General features: G+C 54.8%; 2 protein-coding genes across 9 annotated transcripts; both read left to right on the top strand.

The window, feature by feature from the left end:
* Positions 1-1,854: 1,854 nt before the first annotated feature.
* ABHD16B (abhydrolase domain containing 16B) lies at positions 1,855-3,269 on the top strand. The gene is given in 3 exon segments (XM_044385938.2): positions 1,855-2,271; positions 2,273-2,926; positions 2,928-3,269. Coding segments are annotated over 3 exon segments (1,413 nt in total).
* A 1,897-nt stretch (positions 3,270-5,166) lies between these two features.
* TPD52L2 (TPD52 like 2) lies at positions 5,167-23,934 on the top strand. Of its 8 annotated transcripts, XM_026503929.4 has the most exons (11): positions 5,181-5,344; positions 8,279-8,424; positions 10,186-10,334; positions 11,276-11,335; positions 16,491-16,592; positions 18,149-18,209; positions 19,173-19,258; positions 19,714-19,740; positions 20,689-20,730; positions 21,819-21,867; positions 22,436-23,934. In XM_026503929.4, the coding sequence occupies exons 1-11, from the start codon at positions 5,326-5,328 to the stop codon at positions 22,529-22,531; spliced, it is 837 nt and encodes a 278-aa protein (XP_026359714.1). In that variant the 5' UTR covers positions 5,181-5,325; the 3' UTR covers positions 22,532-23,934. The 8 variants fall into 8 exon arrangements, with proteins under 8 accessions (XP_026359718.1, XP_026359715.1, XP_044241875.1 ...); XM_026503930.4 differs by lacking the exon at positions 11,276-11,335 and having other exon boundaries at positions 5,177-5,344; XM_044385939.3 differs by lacking the exons at positions 18,149-18,209; positions 19,173-19,258 and having other exon boundaries at positions 5,184-5,344.
* Positions 23,935-25,744: the final 1,810 nt, after the last annotated feature.

The following is a 25,744-nucleotide window of genomic DNA, read 5'->3' as shown; positions in this document are numbered from 1 at the left end:
GAACAAGAGGAGACCCTCGTCCAGGTGCACCACTGGACCCTGAGATGCCCTCTTGATCCTTAGGACCTGACCATGGAGAAGAGCAGCCCAACCTGGGATATGAGCTGGATAATCAGGAAAATCTGGATCTCAGCTGGCTGGGGGGAGGGGTGGCAGGGGTAGAGTTGCCAGGTTTAGCAAAAAAAATAACAAACAAACCTAAAAACAGGATATCCAGTTGGAGTTGAATTTCAGATAAGCAATTTTTTAATGTAAGTATAACCCATGGAATATCTAGGAGACACTTATACTCAAAAAGTATTTATTGTTTATCTGAAATTCAAATTTAAGTAGGTATTCTGTATTTTATCTGGAGACCCTGGTGGGAGGGATATTCAGCTCTCCCAATTCACTCACTCACTCAATTGACCCCTCCTGCTTCCCAACCCCTAAGGACCCCAACAGTCTCCTGCTCTGCTTCCCAAACCTGGTGAGGGCTGACTGGGCTGGCAGTGGACCCAGATACACAGAGCAGGAGAGCAGAGAAGGCTTGCAGGAGCCTGGAGCCCCCTTCCCAGAATGCTCTGGGTCTCTGAGGCAGGTCTGGCTCCTGGGCTCCAAGGGTCTGGCTGGGTTTGCTAGATTCCCTGTTTCAGTTCCAGGCAACTGTTGAATGAGCCCTCAGAGCCTGGCTCTTCCCTGGCTATAACCCTGCCCCCTTTGCCCTCAGGTGGACTGGCCCTCTCCAGTACAGGAGAAAAAGGGGAACCTACCAAAGCCCTCCATAAAAGAGGAAGGTACAGCTTGCGGGGTGGTTTGAGTGAGGAGTGGGGAGGAGGGCTTGGCTAGGGGCTGAAAATGAGGAACACTGGCCAGGCAGGACCTACCTGGAGGTCACTGCCTTTGCTGGCACCAGTGGAAAGAGGATCCAGAACAGGTGGGGGGTTTCCAGCCCAAGCTCACCCCCTTTCCTGGGAAGGAAGGTGTGTGTGTGGGGGGGGACAAGGTCATGAGCACGCAGTGCCTCCCTGCTCCAACAGCAGCCCATGGGCCAGACTCAGTTTCTTCCCTAGAGTGATAAAGCACATTGGATTTTCTGGGCTGCTCCACCTTGCACTGGGAGGTCTGGGCGCACAGCCACGTAGCCTGGGCCTGGGCAGGAACTGCTACCCCCAGCCTTCTTCAGGAGGCTCCCATGTCTTTGCAAAGTGTCACACAGCCTGATCCCCAGAGCTGCTTCTTCCTGCCCCTGGCTCCCTTTCCCACTCATGTGGGTACCTCACACAGAGGGAAAGCGACCCACAGCAAGCTTAGTTCAGGCCATGGGAAGCCCTGCGTTTTTCCCAGTGAGACCCCGGCTTCTGACCAGGAAGAGGTTAAGGCAGTAGATTTTCCAACCTGTCTGTCCACCCTCAGTTAAGGGGGGTGGGGGGCGTTGGATGCTGCTCAAGGTGTGATGGAAGGCAGGTGAAGTAGGGCCCCAGGGAGGGTGCAGGCAGAGGAAGGTCTGGGGAGGGTGTGGCTGCCACCGGGTCCCAAGGCTGAGTTCTGGGGGCGGGGCAGAACTAGAGGTCCACCACGCCTGGGAACCCTTTGTGCGCCCATCACAGAGTGGTCCACCACGCCCAGCAACAATGACTCACAAAGCCAGCCCCCGCCAGGCGCATGCCGCCTCCTCTAGACGCTGGAAGGCCCAGGTCACAAAGGCCATTAGGGCCAAGCCCTGAAGAGGCATGTCCCGAGACAGCTCTGCGCGGCGCTCACCCCTGCAGCCGCCTGCGGGGCCGGGGCTGGGCCTGGGCCTCCCACCGCGACCCCGGCCTGGCGACTGGGCGCGTTAGGGCTAGCGCGGAGCGCCCCGTAGCCTCGACGCCCATGTGTGTCGTCTGCTTCGTGAAGGCGCTGGTGCACGTGTTCAAGATCTACCTGACCGCCAACTACACCTACAACTTCCGCAGTTGGCCTGTGGACTTCCGCTGGGATGACGTGCGCGCCGTTGGCGGGGGCGGCAGCGGTCATCGCGCACTCACGTGCGCGGCGGCCGCAGCAGGCGTGTGGCTGCTGCAGGGCGCAGCACTGGGCGGGGACAAGCCGGGGCGACCGCTGCGCGGGGCGCGCAGTCAGGCGCAGTGCCTCCTGCAGCAGATCCGCGAGCTGCCAGGCCAGCTGGCCAGCTACGCACTGGCCCACTCGCTGGGCCGCTGGCTCGTGTACCCTGGCTCCATGTTCCTGATGACGCGCGCGCTACTGCCGCTGCTGCAGCAGGGCCAAGAGCGCCTCGTGGAACGCTACCCGCGGCCGGCGCGCCAAGCTGGTGGCCTGTGACGGCAATGAGATCGACACCATGTTCATGGATCGCCGCCAGCACCCAGGCAGCCAAAGCCGCGGCCTGCGTCTTGTCATCTGCTGCGAAGGCAACGCCGGCTTCTATGAGATGGGCTGCCTGTCAGCACCGCTGGAGGCTGGCTACTCCGTGCTGGGCTGGAACCACCCGGGCTTCGGGGGCAGCACGGGCGTGCCATTCCCTCAGCATGACGCCAACGCGGTGGACGTGGTGGTCAAGTACGCGCTGCACCGCCTGCACTTCCCGCCCACGCACGTGGTCGTCTATGGCTGGTCCATCGGTGGCTTCACGGCCACCTGGGCCACCATGACATACCCGGAGCTGGGTGCACTGGTGCTCGACGCCACCTTCGACGACCTCGTGCCGCTGGCCCTGAAGGTCATGCCCCATAGCTGGAAGGGGCTCGTGGTGCGCACCGTGCGCGAGCACTTCAACCTCAATGTGGCCGAGCAGCTGTGCCGCTACCCAGGACCGGTGCTGCTGCTGCGGCGCACGCAGGACGACGTGGTCAGCACCTCGGGCCACCTGCGCCCCCTGCCGTCCGGCGATGTGGAGGGCAACCGCGGCAACGAATTGCTTCTGCGTCTGCTGCAGCACCGCTACCCCCGTCGTGATGGCGCGGGAAGGCCTCGCGGTCGTGACGCGCTGGCTACGCGCGGGCAGCCTGGCGCAGGAGGCCGCCTTCTATGCGCGCTACCGCGTGGACGATGACTGGTGTCTGGCACTGCTGCGCTCCTACCGCGCGCGCTGCGAGGATGAGCAGGAGGATGAGGAGGCCTGGGGGCCTCATGGGCTGTCCTTCCCCTGGCTAGTGGGCCAGGGCCTGAGCCCGCGGCGGCGCCGGCAGCTCGCGCTGTTCCTGGCACGCAAACACCTCAAGAATGTGGAGGCGACTCACTGCAGTCCGCTGGAACCAGAGGACTTCCAGTTGCCCTGGAGGCTGTAGTCCTTGCCCCTGCAGCTGCTGGCAAGCGTGTTGGTGCATTTGTACACCCTCAGGGCCTCAGGTCCTTACCCTCCCCACACCCGAAACCAGTAAAGCTGGCCCTGCCTGGGGATCCCGACCTGGTGTCTGAGGGAGGGTGAGACAGAACATAGGGAACCGGTGCTCTCCCTCACTGGGGCCTTTCCCTTCCTTCCTTCAGTTTCTCCCGCAAACACCAGTCTGCTCCCAGCTCCTAAAGAGAATGTAGACCCAGTTTATGGCGACACTGTGTGATGGGTGTTTTGATCCCCTCAGAAGGATGGTGGGAACACGGGCTGTGGGACCCCAGGAGGTGCCCTTAACCTGGCCTAGGGTACAGGGTGGGTCTGTGTTTGGACAAGTCACCCCCAGCTGTGAAAGAACACTAGCCCTGAAAAATTGTAAAACAGGTCTGAGCAGCTAGACCCGACCAGGAGTGTGATGCTGGGCTCTTTAGGGTCCCCTCCCCACCTCCACCTTCCTGGCTTCTGCAGGAAAGGACAACAGACTCCCTGTGGGGCTACAGACACACCGGCACGGACCATTCACTTGCTTGGCATCCCCTTGAGCCACACCTGGGCTGGGCATTGCTCCTGGCTCAAGGGTGTAATACAGAATGAGAGACAAGCCCTCTGCTGAGCACCACCTGTAGTGCAGTCACTTCTTTACCATCTGCCATGAAGTGGGGACCCGGGCTAGCCGGGGTGGGCTGAGCAGGAAACCGGAAAATCTCGAAGAAGCTAAGTGGGGCAGACGTGTAACTGACGGGGCCAGAGCAGACACCACCACGATGCACCTGGGCCAGTGCAAGCCAGAGGCAGGTACCTAAGGTGACCTTAGGTGCCAGGAACACCTGTGGCGAGGTGAGCTTTGAGCTGATCCAGGAGGGGGAGCGATCCAGGTTAAGGAAGGGGCTTCCATGCAGAGGGACCAGTGCATGCAGCGTGGCTTGGCTGGAAAGGGGGAGTGCAGTCCAGAAGGGCCAGATCCTGAAGGGTTTGAATACCATTTAAGGGTTTACTTCCAGGGGCAATTAGAAGCCAAAGAAGGGAAGTTTGGGGACTTATTTTAGCGAAACCGGGTTGGCCAGTGGTTACACACCTCTCCTTTGAGAAGCCCGGCAAACTCTTGTTCCAGCGTTTGATGGAAGCCCCTCACCTAGCCGCGTGAGCTCGGACAAATTACTCTAGCCACAGCCTCCTCATCTGTGAAGTGGAGGGCTCCACCTGGCTCCCCTGGCAGCGTGAAAAGCAGATAAAGAACCGGGCGGTGCCCGCGGCACAGGAGCGCTGCCCGGCGGGCGAGGTCACGCTGTGCCAGCTGCGCGTGCACGAGCCCCGGTGCCCGCGCGCGGCCCGAGATGCCTCCAGCCAAGTCGGGGCAGCGGCGCCTGCAGGGCAAGAGGACGAATCGCGGACACGCCTTTTTCTGCGTTACCCCCATACAATTAAAAAAAAAGAAAATCTCCATAAAGAGGAAGGACTTAAAAAACTGATGGGAGAAGCTAATCCCAAAGTCAAGGGGTCAGGCCTCAAGGGATCTCAAGCGGTCTGTACGGTGCGCTAGCCATAGCACTCCTAGGCAGCGGCAAAGACGCTTGAGATCTCCGAAAGGGCCAACCCGGGCTTCCCCAGCGCCATGTTGGACGGTCTTCCCACTTCCCACCTACCCCGTGCTCCTTCAGACCTTTCTACCTGTGTGTCTCGCTGGTGGAGCCGACGTGGGAGGGATTCCCTCACAACCCGGCCTCCCTTTCCGGCTTCGTCCGCAGCCTTGGCCAATCAGGTTGGAGCGGGTGATAGGGACTGGGCCACACAGCGCCTCATTGGACACCGCTGGTGGGGGCGGGATGAAGGCGGAGCGCGCGTCGAAGCGGAAGCGGGCCGTCGCGTCGCTGATTACGTAATGCCGCGGTGGCTGAGGCGGTTCCGCTGGCTGGTGTGTACGCGACGAGCGAGTCCTGGTGCGGCCCGCTCGGCTCCGACAGCGCCGCAGACCCTGGCCCCGACCCCCGCTGTGGCCCGGCCGCCGCCTGAACATGGACTCCTCAGGCCAAGGTACCCGCGGGCCCGGCGCCTCCGCCCCTCCCTGGCGGCGCGTCTCGGACCCTCGATCCCCTCCGCCTCGGTCCGCCGCGTGGCTCCTCTTCAGCTGCCCGGCGCCGGGCCTCGAAGCTTCCGATGGCCGTGGCGGCGTCTTCCGCCCCCGGCTTGGGCCGCTCCGAGGACCGATTCCCCGGAACCCTTCCCGTCGTTCCCAGAGTTTTGGGTTTCCTTCCTCCGGGCAGCTCGCGTCGTGCCTCGCCCGGCGCTTGCCTGGTCGGCCGGCCTGCGTCCCTATGCAGGGCCCTCGAGGACACGCCACCTGGACCCGGACCCGGGCCGACGTCCTGTGCGCCTCGCCCGGGGAGGGGAGGCGAGATGGAGCCATCTTCACGTGCAGTGCAGCGCCCCTTGGGTGGCAACGCTGCTCGGAGCCCAGGCTACTTAGGGTTTGTCTCAAGGGGGGCAGGGTGCAGTGAGTCAGGGGTACGGCCAGCACACCAGGTCTGTTTCCAGGACAGACACACCTCACCGGTTTGAGATGGCCGCTGGGGGGTGGGTGGAGTGGGCCCGGATTAAAATCTTGGGGTGATTCAAGTCGGTCTTCCGTTCTGGGGCTGTACGGAAGGGATGCTACATTCCTACGCGACAGACATACTACCCGGGATGATTTTAGTTTTAAGGTTTTTCCTGCCGTTTGTTTTGTTGATATGCTGATACAAGTCAGAATGCCTGGGTTCTTATACATTTCATAGGTTTTTCTACTTTTGCAGTCTACTTGCAAAATAGTTGTGCATCCAAAGTCTCTAGCTCTGTTAAGCTCAGGAGGCTTTTCACTGTTTGACCTGCATGTCTAATTTTGGTAAGTGTCACAAGCACTGGATTCTGACCATAAGAATGATGAAAGTACTTGCTAAGCACTTACTATATGCCAGATGCCACACCAAACCTGTTTCTCAAATGGCCTTTTTTCATTTTCAGAATAACCCCCTTGAGATTGTATCATCCGCATGCAGATGATTATACAGTTTTGAAGAGCTGGGACTCATCCAGGAGGGACTCTAGCCCCCAAGTTTCGCCTCCAGCGTTAGCCCCACCCTCACTTTCTGTAGGTCCTTTGGTGACAGGGCTGTGCTGAGGTCATATCACACACAATGACTGTGTCTCGCCTTGGCATGTTTGCCAAAGTGCCCAGTCTCTGGGGGTGATTTCTGTGGGGTCCACCTTTAGCTGTACAGGCAGAAACCGTCCAAGGGCTTTTATTTATTTTTTTAAATAGAAGAGAAAGATTGTGGAGGTTTTAAGGCATTTGGCAAATTTGAGTAGGTTCAACGTAGCAGATACAAATGATGAAGTAAAGTCATGTAGGTTGATCTCCATTGATTAAAATGCGGACATGCTTCATGTAGTGAACGTGTATTGAGTGCCAGGGAAGTGCTAACTTCCAGCTATGTGGGGCATGTGAAGGGAATAAGCTAAATAGAGGGGCGCCTGGGTGGCTCTGTCGTTAGGCATCTTGCCTTTGGCTCAGGGCATGATCCTGGAGTCCTGGGATCAAGCCCCACCTCAGGCTCCTCCGCTGGGAGCCTGCTTCTTCCTCTCCCACTCCCCCTGCTTGTGTTCCCTCTCTCGCTGGCTGTCTCTCTCTCTGTCAAATAAAGAAATAAAATCTAAAAAAAAAGAAAAAAAAAAGAATAAGCTAAATAGAGCATCTTTGTTTTTAAGTGCAGTCTATTTTTAGCAGATTCTGGAATTTCTATATTAGAGAAACATATCTGCAACAAAGACACTTTTACTTCTTTACAATCTTTGTGACTTTGTTTATTTTATTTATTTATTTCTTAAAAAGTTCATTTACTGGGGCACCTGGGTGGCACAGCGGTTAAGCGTCTGCCTTCGGCTCAGGGCGTGATCCCGGCGTTATGGGATCAAGCCCCACATCAGGCTCTTCTGCTGCGAGCCTGCTTCTTCCTCTCCCACTCCCCCTGCTTGTGTTCCCTCTCTCACTGGTTGTCTCTATCTTTGTCAAATAAATAAATAAAATCTTAAAAAAAAAAAAGTTCATTTACTTATTTAAGTAATCTCTACATGTGACCCCGAGATCTCATGACCCCAAGATAAGAGCCGCATGCTGCTCCGACTGAGCCAGTGAGGTACCCCTGTGCCTTTACTTCTAAATGTGCTAGACGCCATGCAAAGCCTATGTTCGTGGCATGTGCTGGTCGTGTAGTCCTGCAGGACAGCTGTGGATTTGGAGTTGGGAAGAACTAAAGCAGACCCATGTTTCCTTGTGTGGGATCTTGTCAACTTTTAGTGCAGAAGGAAGATGCTTTCAGTTCGAAGAGAAAATAGTGACTATAGGGATTGGAGCCTGATCTGAGTGTCGCAGAGGTGTGGAAGCAGTGTTCTCTCTGCGCCTCACTGTGTGTTGCTGTGAAAGGAGGGTTGAGCATAGACAGTAGGGCATTTTGCTGACTCCCTGTTGGGGCTGAATGACTAGCACATGCTCGTTGTGTGTAATTTTAGCATGTGCTCTGCAGATCGGTTGATTGAAAGTGGTGCTTGTTGTGTTTACAGCTGTATTAAATTTCTCTGCTCTAAAAATTGGAAGTTCTGTTAGGTCCAACTGCTTTGTTTGTAGCAAAGGTTTCCTGTCTCAGGAGCGTGCACTGTCATATGGGGAAGCAGAGTTAGGGTCTGGCTGCCTTGTGCCAGCCGTTTTTTGTGCCCTGAAGTAGCACCTTGGGTGGCCTGAGATGCCCTTGGCCCAATGGCCAAACCATCCCTGCAGAATCTGTCAGAGAAGAGGTGTTGGTTCTTTCCACAGTCCCCCCCCCCCCCCCCAGCCTGTCCTCTCACCCTTGCTTTCTTCCTTGGTAGAGATCTCTCCCCTATCTCCTTCTCTGTAACTTCTTATTGACACTTTCTGACCTTATTTGTCTCTGGCAGATATCAACCTGAATTCTCCTAACAAAGGTCTGCTGTCCGACTCCATGACAGATGTCCCTGTCGACACGGCGGTGGCTGCCCAGACTCCTGCTGTTGAGGGTCTGACCGAGGCTGAGGAGGAGGAGCTTAGGGCCGAGCTTGCAAAGGTGCTGTGTCTTGGCCATCTGTCCTGGGGGGACCACGAGTCTGGCTCCCTCATTAGCCTGAGGGGGCCAGAGTACTAGCTGTGCTCTGTGGAAATTGGCCTGGGAGGTCATTCCTAGAGTCCCACAGAAACTGGTCTCTCCGACGGCTTTGTGTGTGCTTGGCGCCTCGTAAGTATTCCATGAGGAGAATGTCCACACAGGGACAGCTGCTCTGAGCACACCATCTACTGGGAGTTTCTTTGTTGGAATTAACACTTGACAGTTTCCAGACTCCACAAACTATCTGTCCTTGGATCTTGATTTTTCTTTTAAAAATACTTCTTTTCTAAAAAGTGCTTCATGTGATCTTTTTAAAGTGAGTCCTTTAAGAAGAAATGGTAATTAAAAGCCAAAATTTCCAAGTATAATTTTTATTCATAGCAGCTGCCAGGAATTTTTTTTTTTTTTTTTTAACTGTGTGATGCAGAATCTAATGGTAACCCACTTGGGATTCAGAATCTGGCAACATGAACTTGCTAATATCTGAGCGTAGCATCCGGTCAGGCAGAGGCTGGTGTGCTGCCCGTCACAGGCCTCTGCTGTGTTGATGCATCCTGAGTCTAAAAAAGAGCTAGCTGTGCCAACAGGCCGCAGCCCCACGACCGGGTTTCAGGTCATGGGGGAGAGCATAGAGCTGTTTCTGAGTCAAGTGAAGGTTACGGAGGCCACAGCAGGCGGTGCAGTGAGGCTTGTGCTTTGCACTAGGTCATTTCAGAGTTGAGCTGCAGAGTGGAGAAGCTCTGTGTCACTTAAAATTTTCAAAGTGCACTTCCCCAAAATAGCTGGATTGCACACCCTTAAGCCCTGTCGATTGTCACACCATGAGTGGAATGTTCTAGTCACTGTTCATTACTGCTGGAGTAACTGGTAACAGTCCGGCCTTAGGTGATCCTATGTTTGTAAATTATTTATTTCAACTATTTTCTGATAGAAAACCTAGCAATATGAGGGCTCTGAGCTACTTTTTATTACCTTACTCCAAACCATCACTTTTTAAGAGAAGGACTTTTTGTTTATGGCAGCTGTTGACCCAGGAGCTGAAAACAGGCCTTTGGAGTCGCAAAGCTCTAGAGGATGTTGCTTTTTCAGGTCGCACCCTTTTTGTATTTTAGGGCCTAAGAAAGTTCAGGTCTATATCATCAGGATTCTTTCTGTAACCCAATTCAGACTACCTTAAGCACAAAAGAGAATTTACTTTTGGCTCGGGAACTGCCTTTCCCGAGGCCTGGAGCTGACCTCAGGAACATACATGTTGTCGTAAGGGCTGTTGTTGTGTCATCTGGGTCTCTGGCCATCCATCCGTCCATCAGCTCTACTTCCTTCCCAGTGCAGATGGGGGCTGTCTGCCAGCAATTCCAGCTTCTGAGCCCAGACTCAGCCTGCAGGGAGAGGGGTTGTGTGTTCTGACACCTGTGCCCAGTCCCAGGGGAGAGCTCTGATGGGCCTTGCTTGCTGATCCATGGGTGGGCACAGTGATTGGTAGCCCCACCAGAACCACTTGACTTGGGGGGATGGGACAGTGTTCCTGAAGAAATTGGGGTGCTAGTACCAGGTAAAAACAACAGTTGCTTGACATAGACTTCATTCCTAAGACAAGTTGTATTTCTGTAAGTGAAAAGTCCTTCCCTAATTCCAAGAACCCTCTCGTTACAGTGTGTGTGAGGATGTCGGTCAGTTCCCGCAGCAGTGGTCGCTAATCAAGTCAACTGTGTGCTTTTACAGGTGGAAGAGGAGATCGTCACTCTGCGCCAGGTCCTGGCGGCCAAGGAAAGGCACTGCGCAGAGCTGAAAAGGAAACTGGGCCTCTCTGCCTTGGAGGGCTTGAAGCAGAACCTGTCCAGGAGCTGGCATGACGTGCAGGTCTCTAACGCGTAGGTATCTGCCCTGCGGCAGGGGTGCCCCTGACGGTTGGAGGGTGTTCACCGGACCGGTGCCCCTGCCGTGTCAATGGGAGGTTAAGTACTGGGGGACTCAAGTATGCCTGTGTGCTGGCAGCCAGCGGGGGCCTCTTGAGTCCTTGACCTAGCAGCTGTATGTATCGAAAGAGCTTAGAGTCTGTGCATTTTTAAAAGGCAGGTAGATACACTATCTAGTTGTCAAAGTAGAAATTGACAGGAATATATTTCAGGGTCCAAATCTGAGAGAAAGCTAATTAGGTCCCTAGTGAGACTGATTTTCCTGTGATCCCCCATAACTCACTGTCTGCTGAAGTGGACATGAGTCCTTTTCATGAGCGTGACGTGGTCACAACCCCAAGACCTCTGACCCAGATGTGACTCAGCTCTCTGAACATGGGGAGTGTAGCTACATGGCTCTTCTGAAATGTATCCTCCAGGGTTGAGGGGGCGGCATGGGTTTTGGGAAATGTTTCCCACTGTCTGTGAAGCTGTGTCGCTGCAGGAAGATTGAATCACATTGTATAAATATTACCTACCAAAGCCCATTCTTCGTCCTAGGAAATCCTAGGTTTTGAATCCCAAAGGGGAACTGCCAGAGAAGTGTTTGGGCTGTGTGTGTCTTCCTTGCTCCTCACAGCAGTACTGTTCCCTAAGGGCCACCTTACATGGAGGGACCAGGCACTCGCTTGGCATGATAGGAAAAGGACTGGTTGGTTCTGCCATTGCCTCACCTGGCCTCAGCAAGGCCTGCCCAGCAGGTGCTGAGAGGAGGGGCTGACCCTGTTCTCAGGCATGCTGGAGACCCACCATTCCTGCTACCCAGCCCTCTGTGTTCCCTAGAATTTCACCTGTAGTTCGAAACCTTAGTTGAAATAATTGTTCTAAATAATTTACCACAGACTTTCTGTTTTTAGCTATATGAAAACTTCTGAGAAACTTGGAGAGTGGAATGAGAAAGTGACCCAGTCAGACCTGTGAGTGCCTTTGCCGTCAGCACCTCCCTCTTCCTCTTCCTCTTGACACTCCTTTTAGGGACAGGGAGGCTGTGCGCACTTGGCACAAACCTAGTTTTAGTGTTTGGGGCTATTTTATTTTATTTTATTTATTTTTATTTTTTTAAAGATTTTATTTATTTATTCGACAGAAACAGAGACAGCGAGAGAGGGAACACAAGCAGGGGGAGTGGGAGAGGAAGAAGCAGGCTCACAGCGGAAGAGCCTGATGTGGGGCTCGATCCCATAACGCCGGGATCACGCCCTGAGCCGAAGACAGACGCTTAACTGCTGTGCCACCCAGGCGCCCTGGGGCTATTTTATTTTTAATATAATTTTTCTTAAACACAAATGAAGGTATAACTCTCATGAAATGGGTGCAGTTGTTGAAGGAGATTCACTCGGCCACCGGACCGCACTGAACACCTTCCTCTGGCTGACGTGGACACGTCCCTTAGATGAGCGGCCTGGCTGGGCTTGGGCAGCATCTCTGGCTGGTAGGAGCCCCTCAGCCTTGCAAGTGGGCAGAATGGCTGACCACCATCTGGACTGATGGTGATGGTGATTTGGGGCTTTTTTTTGGGTCTTCTGTCCCCTGCAGACCTAGCTCCAGCTGAGGGGGGTTCTCAGACCTTCACTCATACTTAGGGTTGGGGTGGTTTTTGAGTGAGGGCTGCTGCACGGGGCGTGCTGGTGGGATTGTGACGTCGCTTTGGTCAGAGGGGCACCGAGCTGTCAGCCACACAGAATGTTAGAGTAGGAAACACGTGGATGGGTTTTCATGTCCTTCAAAGCTGTAGTTCGGAATGGGTCCTGGTGTTTTATTTGAGATCCTTACACAAGGTAATAGGGCTTCTTTTATCTGTGATCTAGTCTGATTATAATTGTTTGAACTGGGTGGGGTCACATTTTAAGGTAGTAGCTTTCTGGGTTTCTTTTCTGTCTCTTGTTGAGGAGGAAGTGCTGTGGTGTCTCCAGCATGGCCGACAGGCCTTTGTGTCTTCCTGGAGGAAATGGTTGTTACCGGGCTTGTCTTCATGGTGCCTGGGAACCCAGGTTGGTTGGCTCTGTGCTTGGAGTCTTCGCAGCCTGGTGTCAGCAGGGGCGCTGGGTGCCAGGGCGCTCTGGCAGGTCCCACCATTTGTGTGGTTGGGAGGACAGCAGTCGTTGCCACGCCCTGCTGTGTTGTGTCTTCAGGGCTGTATTGGACAATGTCTTCGCAGTGTTGCAGATGTTCTTGAGGTTGAGGCAGTGGCTGTCATCTGTGCAGTTTGGGCGCCGGGCAGGCTCATGGTGCAGACTTAACCCGAAAAGAGCCTTAGGAGACTTTAGTGCTGTTTGTAAAACCAGGTGACATAAGGTTGCTAGGATACTGTTTCAGGTAATTACAACTCTGACTCCTCTGAGACAAACCTGTGGCTCTGGGCATGGAAGTGGCCGGTAGGATGGCCTTTCCCAAACGCCTTGCCAGGTGACGGCCCTTCCCCTGAGGCCTCATCCCCAATTCTGTTGGTGGAAGCTCTGGGGGCTGGAGCATTTCTGCAGGGACAGCCCAGGGGGAGGACGACCCAGCTCATGGTGGGCTGACTGAAAACATTGGCTGCTTTATGCTCTCTGGGGTGAAGGTGCTTGCCTGGTCATTGCTGCAGGAGGCCACTGGCGGGGCATGACTGCCTGCGGGGATCCCTTTCAGCCAGCTTTTAAACGTCTGCCTGTAGTGCTGGCTTCCGTGAAGCCATGCTGGGCGTCAGCAGTGTTGATGCTACTCACCCTGTGCGCTCTTGGCCGTGAAACGGTTGCCCCGTCAGGTTCTACCTCAGGGAGACAGAGCTGAAGTCGTGCGGAGGTGGCACCGCAGTCCTTCGGTTGTACGTGACAGCGCAGATGCAGACGGTGTCAACCTTGTCCGGCTCCTCCTTCACGGTGCAAGGGGTGCCCAGCGGTTCAGGGTTGAGTGTTCGTAGTATTGCTGCCCAACAGCAGGAGGGCCCGGTGCGGGTCTCACTGGACTCTCACTGGGGTCGGGGAGCTGTAGACTTCTCTGGCTGTCCGTACTGCGGATCATGCCCATCCAGAGGTGGAGGTGGGAGCAGCCCCCGAGGGCAGAACCCAGAGCAGGTGCGTCCAGCAGGTGCCCCCACGCTGACTGTGATGGGGGGAAGCTGGCATCTGTCAGGGTTCTACGCTTTGGTTTTCTTAAAAGGTAGAAGTAATTCTTAAAGGGGTGCTGGCCAGGGTGGCCCAGCCTAGCACTCTTGAGCACGTCTGGGCCCAAGTTACCTGCGTACAGACTCTGACTCTGCCCCCTGCCCTGCATCTGCCCTGACTTGGAGGTTCCCATCTCTGAAGGAGTTCCTTGTGGCCCCTCATTTCCACACCCCAGGAATACTGAGGGTGGTGGAGTGTGGGAGATCACCTCTGTTTGGTCTCCGGCAGGGGTGCTGCCTTTCGCAGTGGCCCGTAGTGAGGGTCTCCTGTCTGTTGTCTAGTGGGTGGCTCTAATCCGAGTCGCCCTCAGCACGTTGCTCCTCGTCACCGACAGTCTGTGGCACAGGCTTGTGGTCTTTCCAGCTGCAGTTTCCCTGTGGACGTGGAGATTCTGTACGGACTTCCCCTTAAATTCTTTGCTTCACACTGTTAGTTTCAACAGACAAGTTCACGTGGTCTTACATGTTCGCTGTATCATGAGAAGTGGCTTGAACGCCTTTTCTGAATTTGTGTTTCTGAAACTGATGCGCGTCATTAGTCACCTCGTACTTGGTGTTTTATAAATAACAACATGGCTTCCAGTCTGTTTCTTGCAGATAATCTAACTCACTTTGAAATGAAACCAGTTCACCAGCTGGGGGTGAGGGTGAGGAGGCCCAAAGGGCTCCTGCAAGTTAGGGGCTCCACAGAAGGTTCCAGAGCCTTGCCTTAGCAGGCTTTGTTGGGGGGGATGTGTAGCATGTTTCCCCTTCCCTTTCTTGCCGCAGTTCTGCTGACCGCAAGACAGACTATGGTGCAGGGGGAGGCTCTTGGCTAAGGCTCCGTCAGGTTGGAAGGCGCTTTGGAAGGTTACAGCTGAGTGTGTGGAAACCCTCCCCAGAAGGAGTGTGTGCACTCTGGTTTCTTGTAGTGAGAACCCGCTGCGGTGGGCCCCCCTGCTGGCTGGCCTGTCTAGGTCTCAGCCGTGCAGCTGTCGGCTGCGGCCGCGTGTGTGCTTGGGTTTTGTTTCCATTCCTGTTCAGTTCTGTGATTGTTTCTATTGTGGGGGGAAGGGATTTCTGGTAGTCAGATTTTGCTAAAAGTTGGACTCAAAATTAGACTTTTTTAGTTATTGCCTTCAGGAAAATCAGAGCAAATCTTACAGTAAAGAATTTATTTTATTTGTAAGATTTATTTATTTATTTATTTATTATTTTTAAAGATTTTATTTATTCATTTGAGAGAGAGAGAGAGAGACAGAACAGAAGCAAGGGGAGAGGGAGAGGGAAAAACAGACTCCCTGCTGAGCTGGGAGCCCGACGTGGGGCTCGATTCCAGGACCTGGAGACCATGACCCGAGCTGAAGGCAGATGCTTAACCCAGGCACCCCCAAATTTTTTTTAAAAGATTTTATTTATTTATTGGAGAGAGAGAGAACGAGCAGTGGGGAGGGGCAGAGAGAGAAAAGTAGGCTCCCCATTGAGCAGGGAGCCTGATGTGGGGCTTGATCGCAGGCCCTGGAGATCATGACCTGAGCTGAAGGCCGACACTTAATGACTGAGCTACCCAGGCACCCCTCACAGTAAAAATTTTAGATTATTTTCTCTCCATTATTAGTATGTTCTGGGATTCATGGACATTTCTGGAAACTAAGATAAACTTACTGTTCCAGTGACTTCAACATATTTTCAAACTCACTTGCTAGAAAGCACATGTTTTGAGTCCTGGGCCCTGCTGGGCACCTGAGAAGCCTGAGGCCCCATGCAGCCTGAGGCCTATGCTGCTGTGAGAGTGCCTGCCAAGTAGAGGGAGGCCCTCCCAGGAGTGTGCAAGGCTGCCCTCCCCCCCCCCCCCCCCCCCCCCGCCGCTGTGGGATGGCGCGGGGGTCATGGCAGAACCACACCTAGCGTGGGCAGTCTGGAGTGGTCAGGAGGGAGGAAAGGCAGGGGGCAGCAAGCACTCCCAGTGGGGCGTCCTGCAGATGGCACTGGGAAGCGGATGGGGAGGGCACTCAGAGGACCCCGTGCGGGTACTGTCTGACCTTCCCCCTGTGACCTGCTGACACCCACAAGGCGTCAGAACATGATCTCAAAGAGGAGTCTGGCGTCTTGAGAGCCTGGCCTTCACAAGCTGTTTCCTCAGCCCTGCCAGGTTGACCAGAAACGAGCCCTGGGGTTCAGGCGGCTGTGTCTGTTGTTTTTGGGGGCAGCCGGTCAAGGGCTGGCAGTACCAGGTATTCGCTCTCAAGGTGGGCCCAACGGTGTCCTTGCCGTCTCTGTAGACATCGCACGGATTGAGGCCATGGATTTGTGTCTTCCGGGAGGAACCCGAGTGCGGGTGAATGGGGTAGGAGGGCATGGAAAGGGTGATCTGTGCTGTGATCCCAGGCTACCCTTTGCACTGAGAACGGTGGCCTGAGATGAAGGTCCCCAGCTCAGAAGACAGTGTTGTAAGGTGTTGTAAGACAGCACGGGAGGGTGGGGGCTTGGAGGGGGGGTCCCAGGAGTCTACAGGCTGCACGTCCACACTGTCAAGCGCGTCCCTCCATGGGCGTAGTGGAGTTTTGACGTGAGAAGCTTCCCAAATAAAGTAACAGAACGAGGGGATTTTTCTGGCTTCTGTCCCAGACCCAGGGTCCCTGTGGGTCTGTCTTCACTGCAGGAGGCGGACTCTTCGTGTCCCAGGCCGTCAGCATTGTGGTGAGAAGTCAAGGGAAGTAGGCACCTGAGTTTTAGGTGAGGTGGAGTGAGGTCAGAAAACAGTTGTTGCAGAGCTGGGAGGTTGAGACCTGGCTATGCCGCTTCTGTTCCTGCGGTCGGTTCCCTCCCTGGTGTCCAGGCACGTGCTGACTAATGGCTCCTCTCTCCTTCTTTTGGGTACTTGGCGTCCTTGGCTTATGGGGGGTGGCTACTCCTTCTGTTGGGTTAGTTCAACTCCTATTTCTTCTCAGCTACAAGAAGACTCAAGAAACTCTCTCTCAGGCGGGACAGAAGACGTCGGCTGCCCTGTCCACCGTGGGCTCCGCCATTAGCAGAAAGCTCGGGGATATGAGGTGAGATGCTCTAGTCGTGTGGGCCAGTTGGATGAGGGTTTCGGAGTTTTAGAGCTGCTCTGCAGGGGCCCAGGGCTCAGGTGCATACCCTTTGGGGCCCCTTGGCGCCCACAGATATGGGCCCACCAGCCTGGACCAGTCAGTTGGTTCATGGTCCCGTGTCTGTGGGCTGCTTCTTTGCCATCTCTGTTTCTTGGGGGAGGGCGTCATTGTTTCTTTTGGGTAACTTCTGATGCTTGGGATCTGTAAAGGCGGGTGCTTCCCACTGAAGTTCCACAGAGGGAAGACGGCCCCGTTTGGGGGTTGGCGTCAGGATGGGGCATCACTCTGGCTGGGCCGATGAGGGGGGCGGTGGGGGAAGTGTGTTGTTTCCTTGGAATGTTTGCCTGGCCCAGATCTCAGCGTGTGGCTGTGTGCCAGGGGCCCCAACTGAGTGTTCTCCCCCAGAGCTAATGAGACCTTCATGGCCATCAAAGGTGCCTCTGGAGCAGGGTATGAGGCCAGGGAGTGTGGAGGCAGCTTGGACACTTGCTGGGCCACACCTGGCAACACTCACCCGCAGCCTGATGGCTCTGGCTTGCCCAGACTTTCCTGCTCTGAGCTCCGTGGCTGCACCTGCCAGGTCTCCTCCATTCTGCAGCACCAAGCCAAGGGGATTGGACTCTGGATCCTGAGGCCATAGCGTGAATCCTGGCTCGGCTGCCTCCTCATTGTGCCCTTGGCAAGGTGTCCCTCTCGGGATTGTTAGGATGAAGCGTGCACTGCTGAACGGCAGTGCAGAGTGCACTTTGTTACCATTGCCAGCATCCTGGCCATCCCTGCCCAGCCCTGCCCTGGCCTCTGACTCGCACTCAGGACCAGTCCCCTCACTTAGGGATTTCAGGGGATGCCTCCCTGTAGTCCCCACCCCATGCTGAGGCTTCTGTCTTCTTACAGTTGAGAATCATACTGTGGTGATGCCTGTGGGCTTGGCGTGCTGAGTGCAGCATTGGGGGTCCATCCCGCTCTGTAGCCCCTCACCTCTTACCCTTGGGTGGGCTGCCTCCCTGCCTGCTTAGGTTAGGCATTTCCTCACCTTCTAGGCCTGGCAGGTGCCTTCTGGGGCCTCAGGGTGAGGGCTGTGCCCTAGCCACAGAGCCGGAGGTGAGGTCACAGACGCTCCACCCCCAGCTTGTGCCCAGGGCTGTGCTCACCTTTCATTTGTTTGATGGAATTAGCCCCCCTCCAATTTTTATTTTGAAAATTTCAAATTTTTGGAGAGGTTGAACTGTTAGTACACGGTCTGTGTGTTTCCTTTGTGCCTAAGGAGTTCGCATTCCCACCGTTGGGGATCTGGTCCTGCTGCTGAGCAGCTATGGCTGGGGGGTCCTCTTGGATCAGCCTATAAACACGTAGGCCTTGTCCACAGTGGTTGTGATTCATTGGGGCCCTACCAGCCATGGCTCAGAGTTGACGGCAAAGAGGGTCTGCAGTGGTTCCTCCCATAGACTTCACAGTAATCTGCTATTTCTTGACTTTGTGGGTGTGTTCTTGTAACGAATCTCATTTGAAATTAGATGGGACGCCATCGCTGCTGCACTCTGGGACACCTGTTTTGGCCACCTGAGCCGTGCTGTGGTAAGCCCAGTGACAGATTGATCACACGCCACTGGTGGCCTGGCCTTGCTCCCAGGGAGCGCCACGGAAGGCAAGGCGGGCTGTCACTGCGCCACGGAGTGAGCCGTGTGTCAGGTTGTTCTTTCATCAGAATGCTGGGCTGGTAACAGCGTTTGGGGCAAGCGATGACTGCGGTGCCTAAATTACGTGTCCCTAGGAGTGTCCTCTGTCACTGCGCCGTTACTGTTCTCCAGCGTCCTCACTCTCGGGCGAGTGCGTGCAGAGCATCGGCACCGATGGGAGTGGCTGTGGTGGGGCTGTCGCAGGCCATTGTGATGGGGCCGCCCTTTGTACCGCGGCTCAGTGCTGCGTCTGTCCCTTTGTTCCCCCTTTTGGCTCCAGGAGCTGGCATTTGCTGCGGACCCGTGGTGTGTCGCCTCAGGTCACGTGCCCAGCCTCCCTGTGCTGCCGCGTGTTGCGTTAGCACCTGCGCTTCACATGCGTGGGCCAGCCAGTGGGAGGAGCCGGGTCCTAGTCCAGGTGCCCAGAGGGACTGTCCCGTTGGCTGCTGTGCCTTCGCCGGCGGGCTCTTTGGTTTTCTCCTGCTGTATTTTCAGGGGCATGGTGAAGTCTGACATGTCGGGGTCCTCGATGTGTCCACTGTTGCCGCACCACACGGTCTCAGGTGGTTTCTGAGGCCACAGCCCCTGAACCTCCCCAGTTTGGAGCTGAGGTTCAGTTTTTACCACTTCTTGAGAATGAAAATGAGATCTAGGGAAGTTTATGTATATTTAAATGTCTGCCCCACATCAGTGTCCTCGATGGGCCTGTCCAGGAGCAGCCCTGGTCTGAGAGGCTTTTTGCGTGCCCCTGGGGCACGAGATGGCAGGCTGGGAGAGAGAACTGGATTTGGGTTTAAGCGGGAATGGGTCTCTGTCTAGCTTGGTGACCTGTGACAAGGCACCTGCCTTCCCTAATCCTCAGACTCCTCCTCCTTCCACCTGGAGATGGCAGGGCCTGCCGTCCACCCACGTGGCCGTGTCACTTCTGAGAGGACCTCCATTTGGGGGGTAAGAGGTGGTGGGCCTGGCTGCGTCAGGGTGGACGTGGCTATGTTGCCCTTGGACACGTGTGTTTCTAGGCTGGACTCTGTCCGCTGTAGTGACAGAGCCGGAGTGCAAGGTGCTTGGCCCGGGGGTGTCCCAAGTCCTGTTGCAGCATATGTGTGTGCTCTGGTCTGGCTCCTGCCCCAGCACACCTCACACCTCTGCACTGCTCCTCTCTTCGTGGCTTCACTCTAGCCCCAGACAGGTCACGGACATGAAGGTTCCTCGTCTGTGACCCAGGTGGGGTCGTGGAGGGGCCGGTCGTGTGCCTCTCACAGAGTTGGGGCTTGGGGAGAGTGGAGACAGGGTGCATGTCTGGCTCTCCCTGGGGTGTGAGGACTGGGGGTGGTCATGGGGGTCCCTGCGTGGCCTCCCTTTCCTAACACTGCATTTCTTCTCCTCCTGCTGCCACCTTTCAGGGCTCGTCCGTTCTCACACTCCTTTAGGTAAGACTGCTGCTGGATGTGCCCGTGGAAGGCTCTTTTCTTGATGCAGGGCAGGGTGGTATGTGGCTGGCCTACAGGCGGCTGCATGGAAGAAGTGTTGAGGGGTGCCACAGCCCCTTGCTGGCACAGCCAGGCCCGCCAGCCTTCGTGGCCCACTGGAGAGCTCATGGCATTCCTCGGGCTGTGACCACGCGGCTCATCGCCAGCCTCCAGCCCAGCCTCACGGAGCTTGTCCAGCAGCTTCCACCTGCGTGTATTCCTGAGAAGAGACCTATTCGCATGAGAGGGTCACGCTGACTCTCGCAGTTGTGATCTGTGCCTCTTCCTCCAAAACGCCGGCTCCTGTTTTCTCCTCCTGAGAAGCAGTCTTATGCCTGCGAGTTGAGGTGGTCTTGTTTATCCTGTGGGAGCAGCGAGCAGCACTGGGACCCTGTTGGGCACCCTCCTGAGTGGTCCTCACTCTGTGAGATTCAGTCATGCTTTTCTAGCCTTACACCAGCCCTGCTGCCCCGTCACACACTCTTCCAGCTCGCAGGCCTGGAACCCAAACCCAGAACAATGTGTGATTGTAAATATTTTTACTTACTTGACCTGGTTGTTTCTCTTTTGCCAAAAAGTGACTTCACTTGCTGTGAAGTCAAGTAAGGACATATGACAGTTATTCGTACCAAAAGTATTTTAAAGCCCCAGGATTAGGTCTTAGTTGCCTATTTTAAGGCTCTCCCTCAGCCATGTCCCGTTTCTGGGGCAGCTTTGGAGGCCAGGAGAGGAACCTGGGTCCAAGTTTTCCTCCTGGTGCCAGGGGCCCTTCTGTGTGTGGTGGCCAGAGCCCCCCTGCCCTGCAGAGTCAGGTTTCTGTGCCGACGAGCTGATGGGTGTGGTGAATGCCAGGCTCGTCCCTGTGTTAACTCCTGCTTCTTTCTCTGCTTCTACCATGCTTCCGAGCAGCAGCTCTTCAATCCGCCACTCGATAAGTATGCCGGCCATGAGGTAATGTGCACTCGTGCCCCGGAGCTCTTAGAGCCAGGGCGGGAGTCGGGTGGGAATGGGTGGCTCCTGCGGGTCAGCCTCACACTTCCGGTAACCCTGAGCCAGGGACCATCTTCCCCTGGCAGCCTCCTGGGGGCCAGAGGTTGGAAAGATCCCTCCTAGGCTAAAGAGCTAGTAGGGGTGAGGCTCAGAGGAGACCATTGTACCAAACGGGCTCCCATCTGGAAGCTTCCAGGGCTGGCCATGGGGTTAGGCCAGGGAGGGGTAGAGAGATTCATGTACATATGTGGCACTCAGGAGGCTTGAGGTGCCTTCAGGCCTATTACGGAAACTTTTATCTGCACTGGAGGGGAGTCCTGGTCTCCTCAGAACACCCAGAGCCGCAGCCTGTTGTTGAAACTTCCCATGGGTGTGTTCTCCACTGGGGTGCAGCAGCAGAGCCCCCGTCTTTGTTACAGGAGAATCTGCTGTGGCTGCCATACCCCACAGCATGTCTGGGGTCCTTGACAGGCTGCCTCTAGGGGCCGGAGGCCTGGGAGGAGCCGGGCCAGTGACGTAGGAGCTGACTGTGGAAAGGGTGCTGGGTGGGGCTGGGGCTGGCCTGCTTTCTCCTGTGCGGCCTCCTCACTCCCTTGTCCCAGAATTGTCCTTGGTTTTCCTTTGCTGGGCTTCTGAGAGAGATTTGTGTCAGGAACACCTGGGACTTTTCATGACCTCAGTATGTGTGTATTTAGAGTACAGCAGAAAGGTGCCCCACATCCCACCCACTGCCCAGGTGAGGGGTCTGCAGTTTGCCTGTGTGAAGTCTGGGTTTCACCCTCTGGCGGTGTGCAGGTCTTGCACTTGGCAGGTGTGGCTGACCTTTTCTGACCTGGAAGCCTCCAGAATGACCTTTCCTGGGCCGTCTTCAGGGGGCATACCCCTTCTCCTTTTTGGCTTGTCCCGTTTTTACAGTGAGGTCTCAGGATGCTGTCAGGGATCTTTCTGGAGGTTGTCCCTAACCCTGAAGCCCTTCAGATTGAGGAGGGCAGCACAACCGTTTGCTCCCTACACTGATCTCTCCTCTCTCTCTCTCTCTCTCTTTAAAGGAATTCTGCAACCTTCAAGTCATTTGAAGACCGAGTTGGGACCATAAAGGTAAGTGTCTCTGGACCATTCACTTGTCTTGTTGGGGTGGGGCGTGGCCCGTCCTTTACGTGAACTTACTTAGTCATCATAGATTCACGTGCAGTTATAGGGACTAACGCGGAGGGTCCTTGTACCTTTTACACAGTTTCCCCAGTGATCATGTTTGGCAGTAGCACAGCCAGGATAGGACATTGATACAGTCAAGGTGGAGAGCAGTTTCATCCCCACAACGGTCCTTCCTGGTGCTCACCTTCCTCCAGCCCTACCCCCACCACCACTCATCTGTTCTCCCTTTCGATGACTTGTCATTGCAAGAATGTCCTAGGATTGGAACCGTGTAGCGTGGAGCCTTTGAAGATTTGCTCTTTTTACACTGCATAAATCCCTGGAGATACTGCCAGCCTGTTGCCCGTGTCGGTGATTTGTTCCTTTTTATTGCTGACCGGTGTTGATGTGGCGTAGACTCCGTAGAGAGCTGAACAGCTGGGGTTCCCAGCATAGGCCTAGGACCTGCCGGCATTGTGTGCTCTGCCTCAGGTTTTATTATTTTTTTTCTTGGTTTTTTCCCCGTCTGTAGTCTAAGGTTGTAGGCGGCAGAGAGAATGGCAGTGACAACCTTGCCTCCCCGACCGGGAGTGGCGCCAAGCCCCTGCCTGATCACACGCCTTTCTAAGCCCGTCGCAGCTTTGCCCGGCCGCGGAACAAGTACAAGCACACCCTCATCGCCACGACTGCGACTCCGCGGCGGAGCAGCCTGCCGGGCCGTGGGCAAGTGGACAGAGCGGGCTTTGAGGATCGTCGTGCCATTCACATGTAGACGTGGCCGCGGCGTTCGCATGAGGTCTACGGTCTTGTACGCAGATGCTTTCCACTGAAGTCGGTAGATGCACACCACTGTGCGTCCGTCCTGGGTGCAGGGAGCGGACAGGACAGGGGGCCCTTGGGCAGTCTTGTTAGTTCAGGAGAACGTGGAAGGGACGGGAAGATTCATCCAGAAAGCCCTACCTGATCTTCAGTTTTTATTTCAAATGCTAAATGAGAAAACTGTCCATTTTCTGAAACCCTCCAGAAAAGAAACTGGTTATCAGCAGCTGCCTAATTGTTACACTAACAATCTAGCTTTAACAAAAGCAAATTTTTTATTTTTTAAATGCAGTGAATTTTTCAAAAATTAAAGCTAAGCAAAGCAGCTTTAGCCTCAGTTAGAAAAAATTATTTCTTTGGACTCAAGCTGACATACAAGCCTTACATCGCCTTATGCTTTTATTTCTTTATAATGTTTTTATATATAAAGATAAGGGTTCTTTAGTGGGTTTTGAGCACTGTGTAGACTTGTGCATCTGGCCCGAAGGGCAGCATGCCTGCACCACTGGTGTGTTTTATTTCGCTGATGCTTCATCCTGGTGTATGAAGCTTGCTTCTCTCTCCTCTCAAGGACCAGGGCAGCTCCTGCTGGCCAGAGGGCTTCTGGGCCGGTGGGGGGGGGGGGGCAGGAGAAAGAAAAGCCAACACCCTCCATAGACGGCTGATGCATTACTGGTCCTTGGTCCCAACCTGCCTGTTTGCTGCATGCTGGGGACGAGTGAGAAGCAGATGGGCCCTGCATGGGGTTGGCCGGAACTCTGCTGTCGCCTTTTCTCAGGAGCTACAAAGATCTCATTCCCGTTCAGAAGCTGCCACACCCCAGCAGCCTTGTGGTCAGGGCCCCACGTGTGGGGTGTGTCTGGAGGGGTAGCTCTGTGCCTTACTGGCTCCCAGCAGGCAGAGACCGCTCCTGCGCACACGCCTGTGCACTTGCTGGGGCGGCGGGCCATGGGCTCAGAGTCCACTCTGGTAGACCATGGTGTGCTCTCTGGTAAGCTGGTGTCTGCGGGCTGCTTCCAACTCCCTGGTGGACTGCAGTCTGTGCTGGTGCCATGGGAAGAACAGCATTGGGCGTTTTTTTCTTCAGGGTTAAAATCAGGGATAGGGTGTGGTGAGAAAGCAGGATGCAACTGTAGTAATTGAAATTTATCTTTTCCTTAAAGTGGATAATGGGTAATTTGTCAATAAAGCATTCCTTTGGGGAAGAACCCACGTGAGCTTGTGTGGTACGTCTCACTTCATCATGAAGGTCAGGAAAGAGTGGCAGATAAAGGCCCCGTTGAGGAGATCTGTTGCCTTGGGCTCACACCAGAGGGAGAGGGAGAGGCAGGCGGGAAGCAGATAAAGCTCAAATGCAAATCCCCAATCTTCAGTCGTGTGAATGAAAACAATGTGCGGTGAGAGAGTATCATGGTGACAAATCTGTGCGGTGTCTGAGGAAGGGGAATATGGAGGGTGAGAGGGAGCTAGCCAGCTTACAAGCATGGTCAGGGCTAAGCAGCCAGAGAGGCCTGCAAGCTAGGCGCTGGAGAGGCTGGTTGGCCAACCAGATTTGCCCCATGGAAGGGTTTGGGCCTGTTGCAAGGATCTAATCCAGTTGCAGTTAACCCAAGCTTCAGGGACAGGAAAGCTGCATGTATCCGCAGGTACAGAGTCTCATTCAGGCAGAGGAAGGCATCATGAGAGAGTCCCGTCCTTACAAACCCCCCCCCCCCCGTGGGACCATGTGAACAAAGGTAGGTGACCGCCTTGAACAAACAAACCAACCGTCAAGTGGAGCTCTCCCGAATTAAGGTGGCACAGACCAAGCGAGATGACGGGGCCTCACAGCAGGGAGGACGGGCTCCAGTCAGCAGAGTTGGCAGACAGGTCGGCTGTCTCGGGAGGCCTCCGAGTGTGTGCAGGGGCGCAGGTGGAGCACCCTGAGGGCAGTTTGAGGACTCCTTTGTTAACATTCTGTCTTCAAGATTCAAAAGTGGGTCCAGTGCATGCTCAGAAACAGGCTCTGCTTCCCCACTGGCCTGCCCTCTGTGATGACTCTCTTTTTAAGACTTTATTTATTTATTAGACCGTGCACACGTGTGAGCAAGGGGGGGGGGTGCAGAGGGAGAAGCAGACTCCACTAAGCAGGGAGCTGGAGGCAGGGCTTGATCCCAGGACCCCTAGATCATGACCTGAGCCAAAGGCAGATGCTTAACCCACTGAGCTACCCAGGCGTCCCTATGATGACTCATTACTTGTTCATCTTGCATTTCTTCATGAAAAGGCTAGCAAATATGAACACGTATTCTCATTCCTTTCTCTTTGTTATTCATAAGACACTGTTCTGTGTTCTGCTTTTGCTATGCCCTGAGGTGCTAGCCACACCCACCCATAGGCCCTTTGAGGGAGACCCTTCTTTCTGCCCGCCCAGTGCTTCAGATGTGTCCATTCCTGCTGTCCTGGGTGTTCCTGGTGGTCAGCGCTTTTACTGGGAGCATCGGACTTCCCTTTGGGACCAGAGAGCAGACTTGCTCCAGATATAATAGCAGGGAAAGCTAGTAACTGCACATTGTACGAACTATGCACCCCACACGGTAGTCCAGTACAACAGTCACCTGGTATAAAGGGTGGCCTGCAGCCAACATTTACCTTCATTTACTTTGGGAATGGGTTCCATGAGGGTTTTTTGGTTTTTGTTTTTGTGGTGTTTTTCTTTTTCTTTTTTAAAGTAGGCTCCACACTGGGTGTCCCAATACGGGTCTTGAACTCAAGACCCTGAGATCAAGACCTGAGCTGAGATCAAGAGTCAGATGTTTAACCAACTGAGCCACCCAGGTGCCCCATGTAGTCTTCATTTATTAATATTCAAATATTCTGTGGGTAAAAATCTGTGAGGCTTTGTGGGATAGAGGAATCTGATATGGACCCAGCCCTCAAGGGCTTTGCAATTCCATTTGTTGGGGAAGACGAGGTATTGCCCTACATAACAGGCTTGTGTGAGGTGAGCTTTGAGAGCTTGGGGTACTGGAACAAGTGGTGG

The sequence above is a fragment of the Ursus arctos genome, unplaced genomic scaffold (genome assembly GCF_023065955.2).
Source record: "Ursus arctos isolate Adak ecotype North America unplaced genomic scaffold, UrsArc2.0 scaffold_16, whole genome shotgun sequence".
NCBI classification, from domain to species: domain Eukaryota; kingdom Metazoa; phylum Chordata; class Mammalia; order Carnivora; family Ursidae; genus Ursus; species Ursus arctos.
The sequence above is the reverse complement of the archived record's forward strand: the minus strand, read 5'-3'. Positions and strand labels throughout refer to the sequence as shown.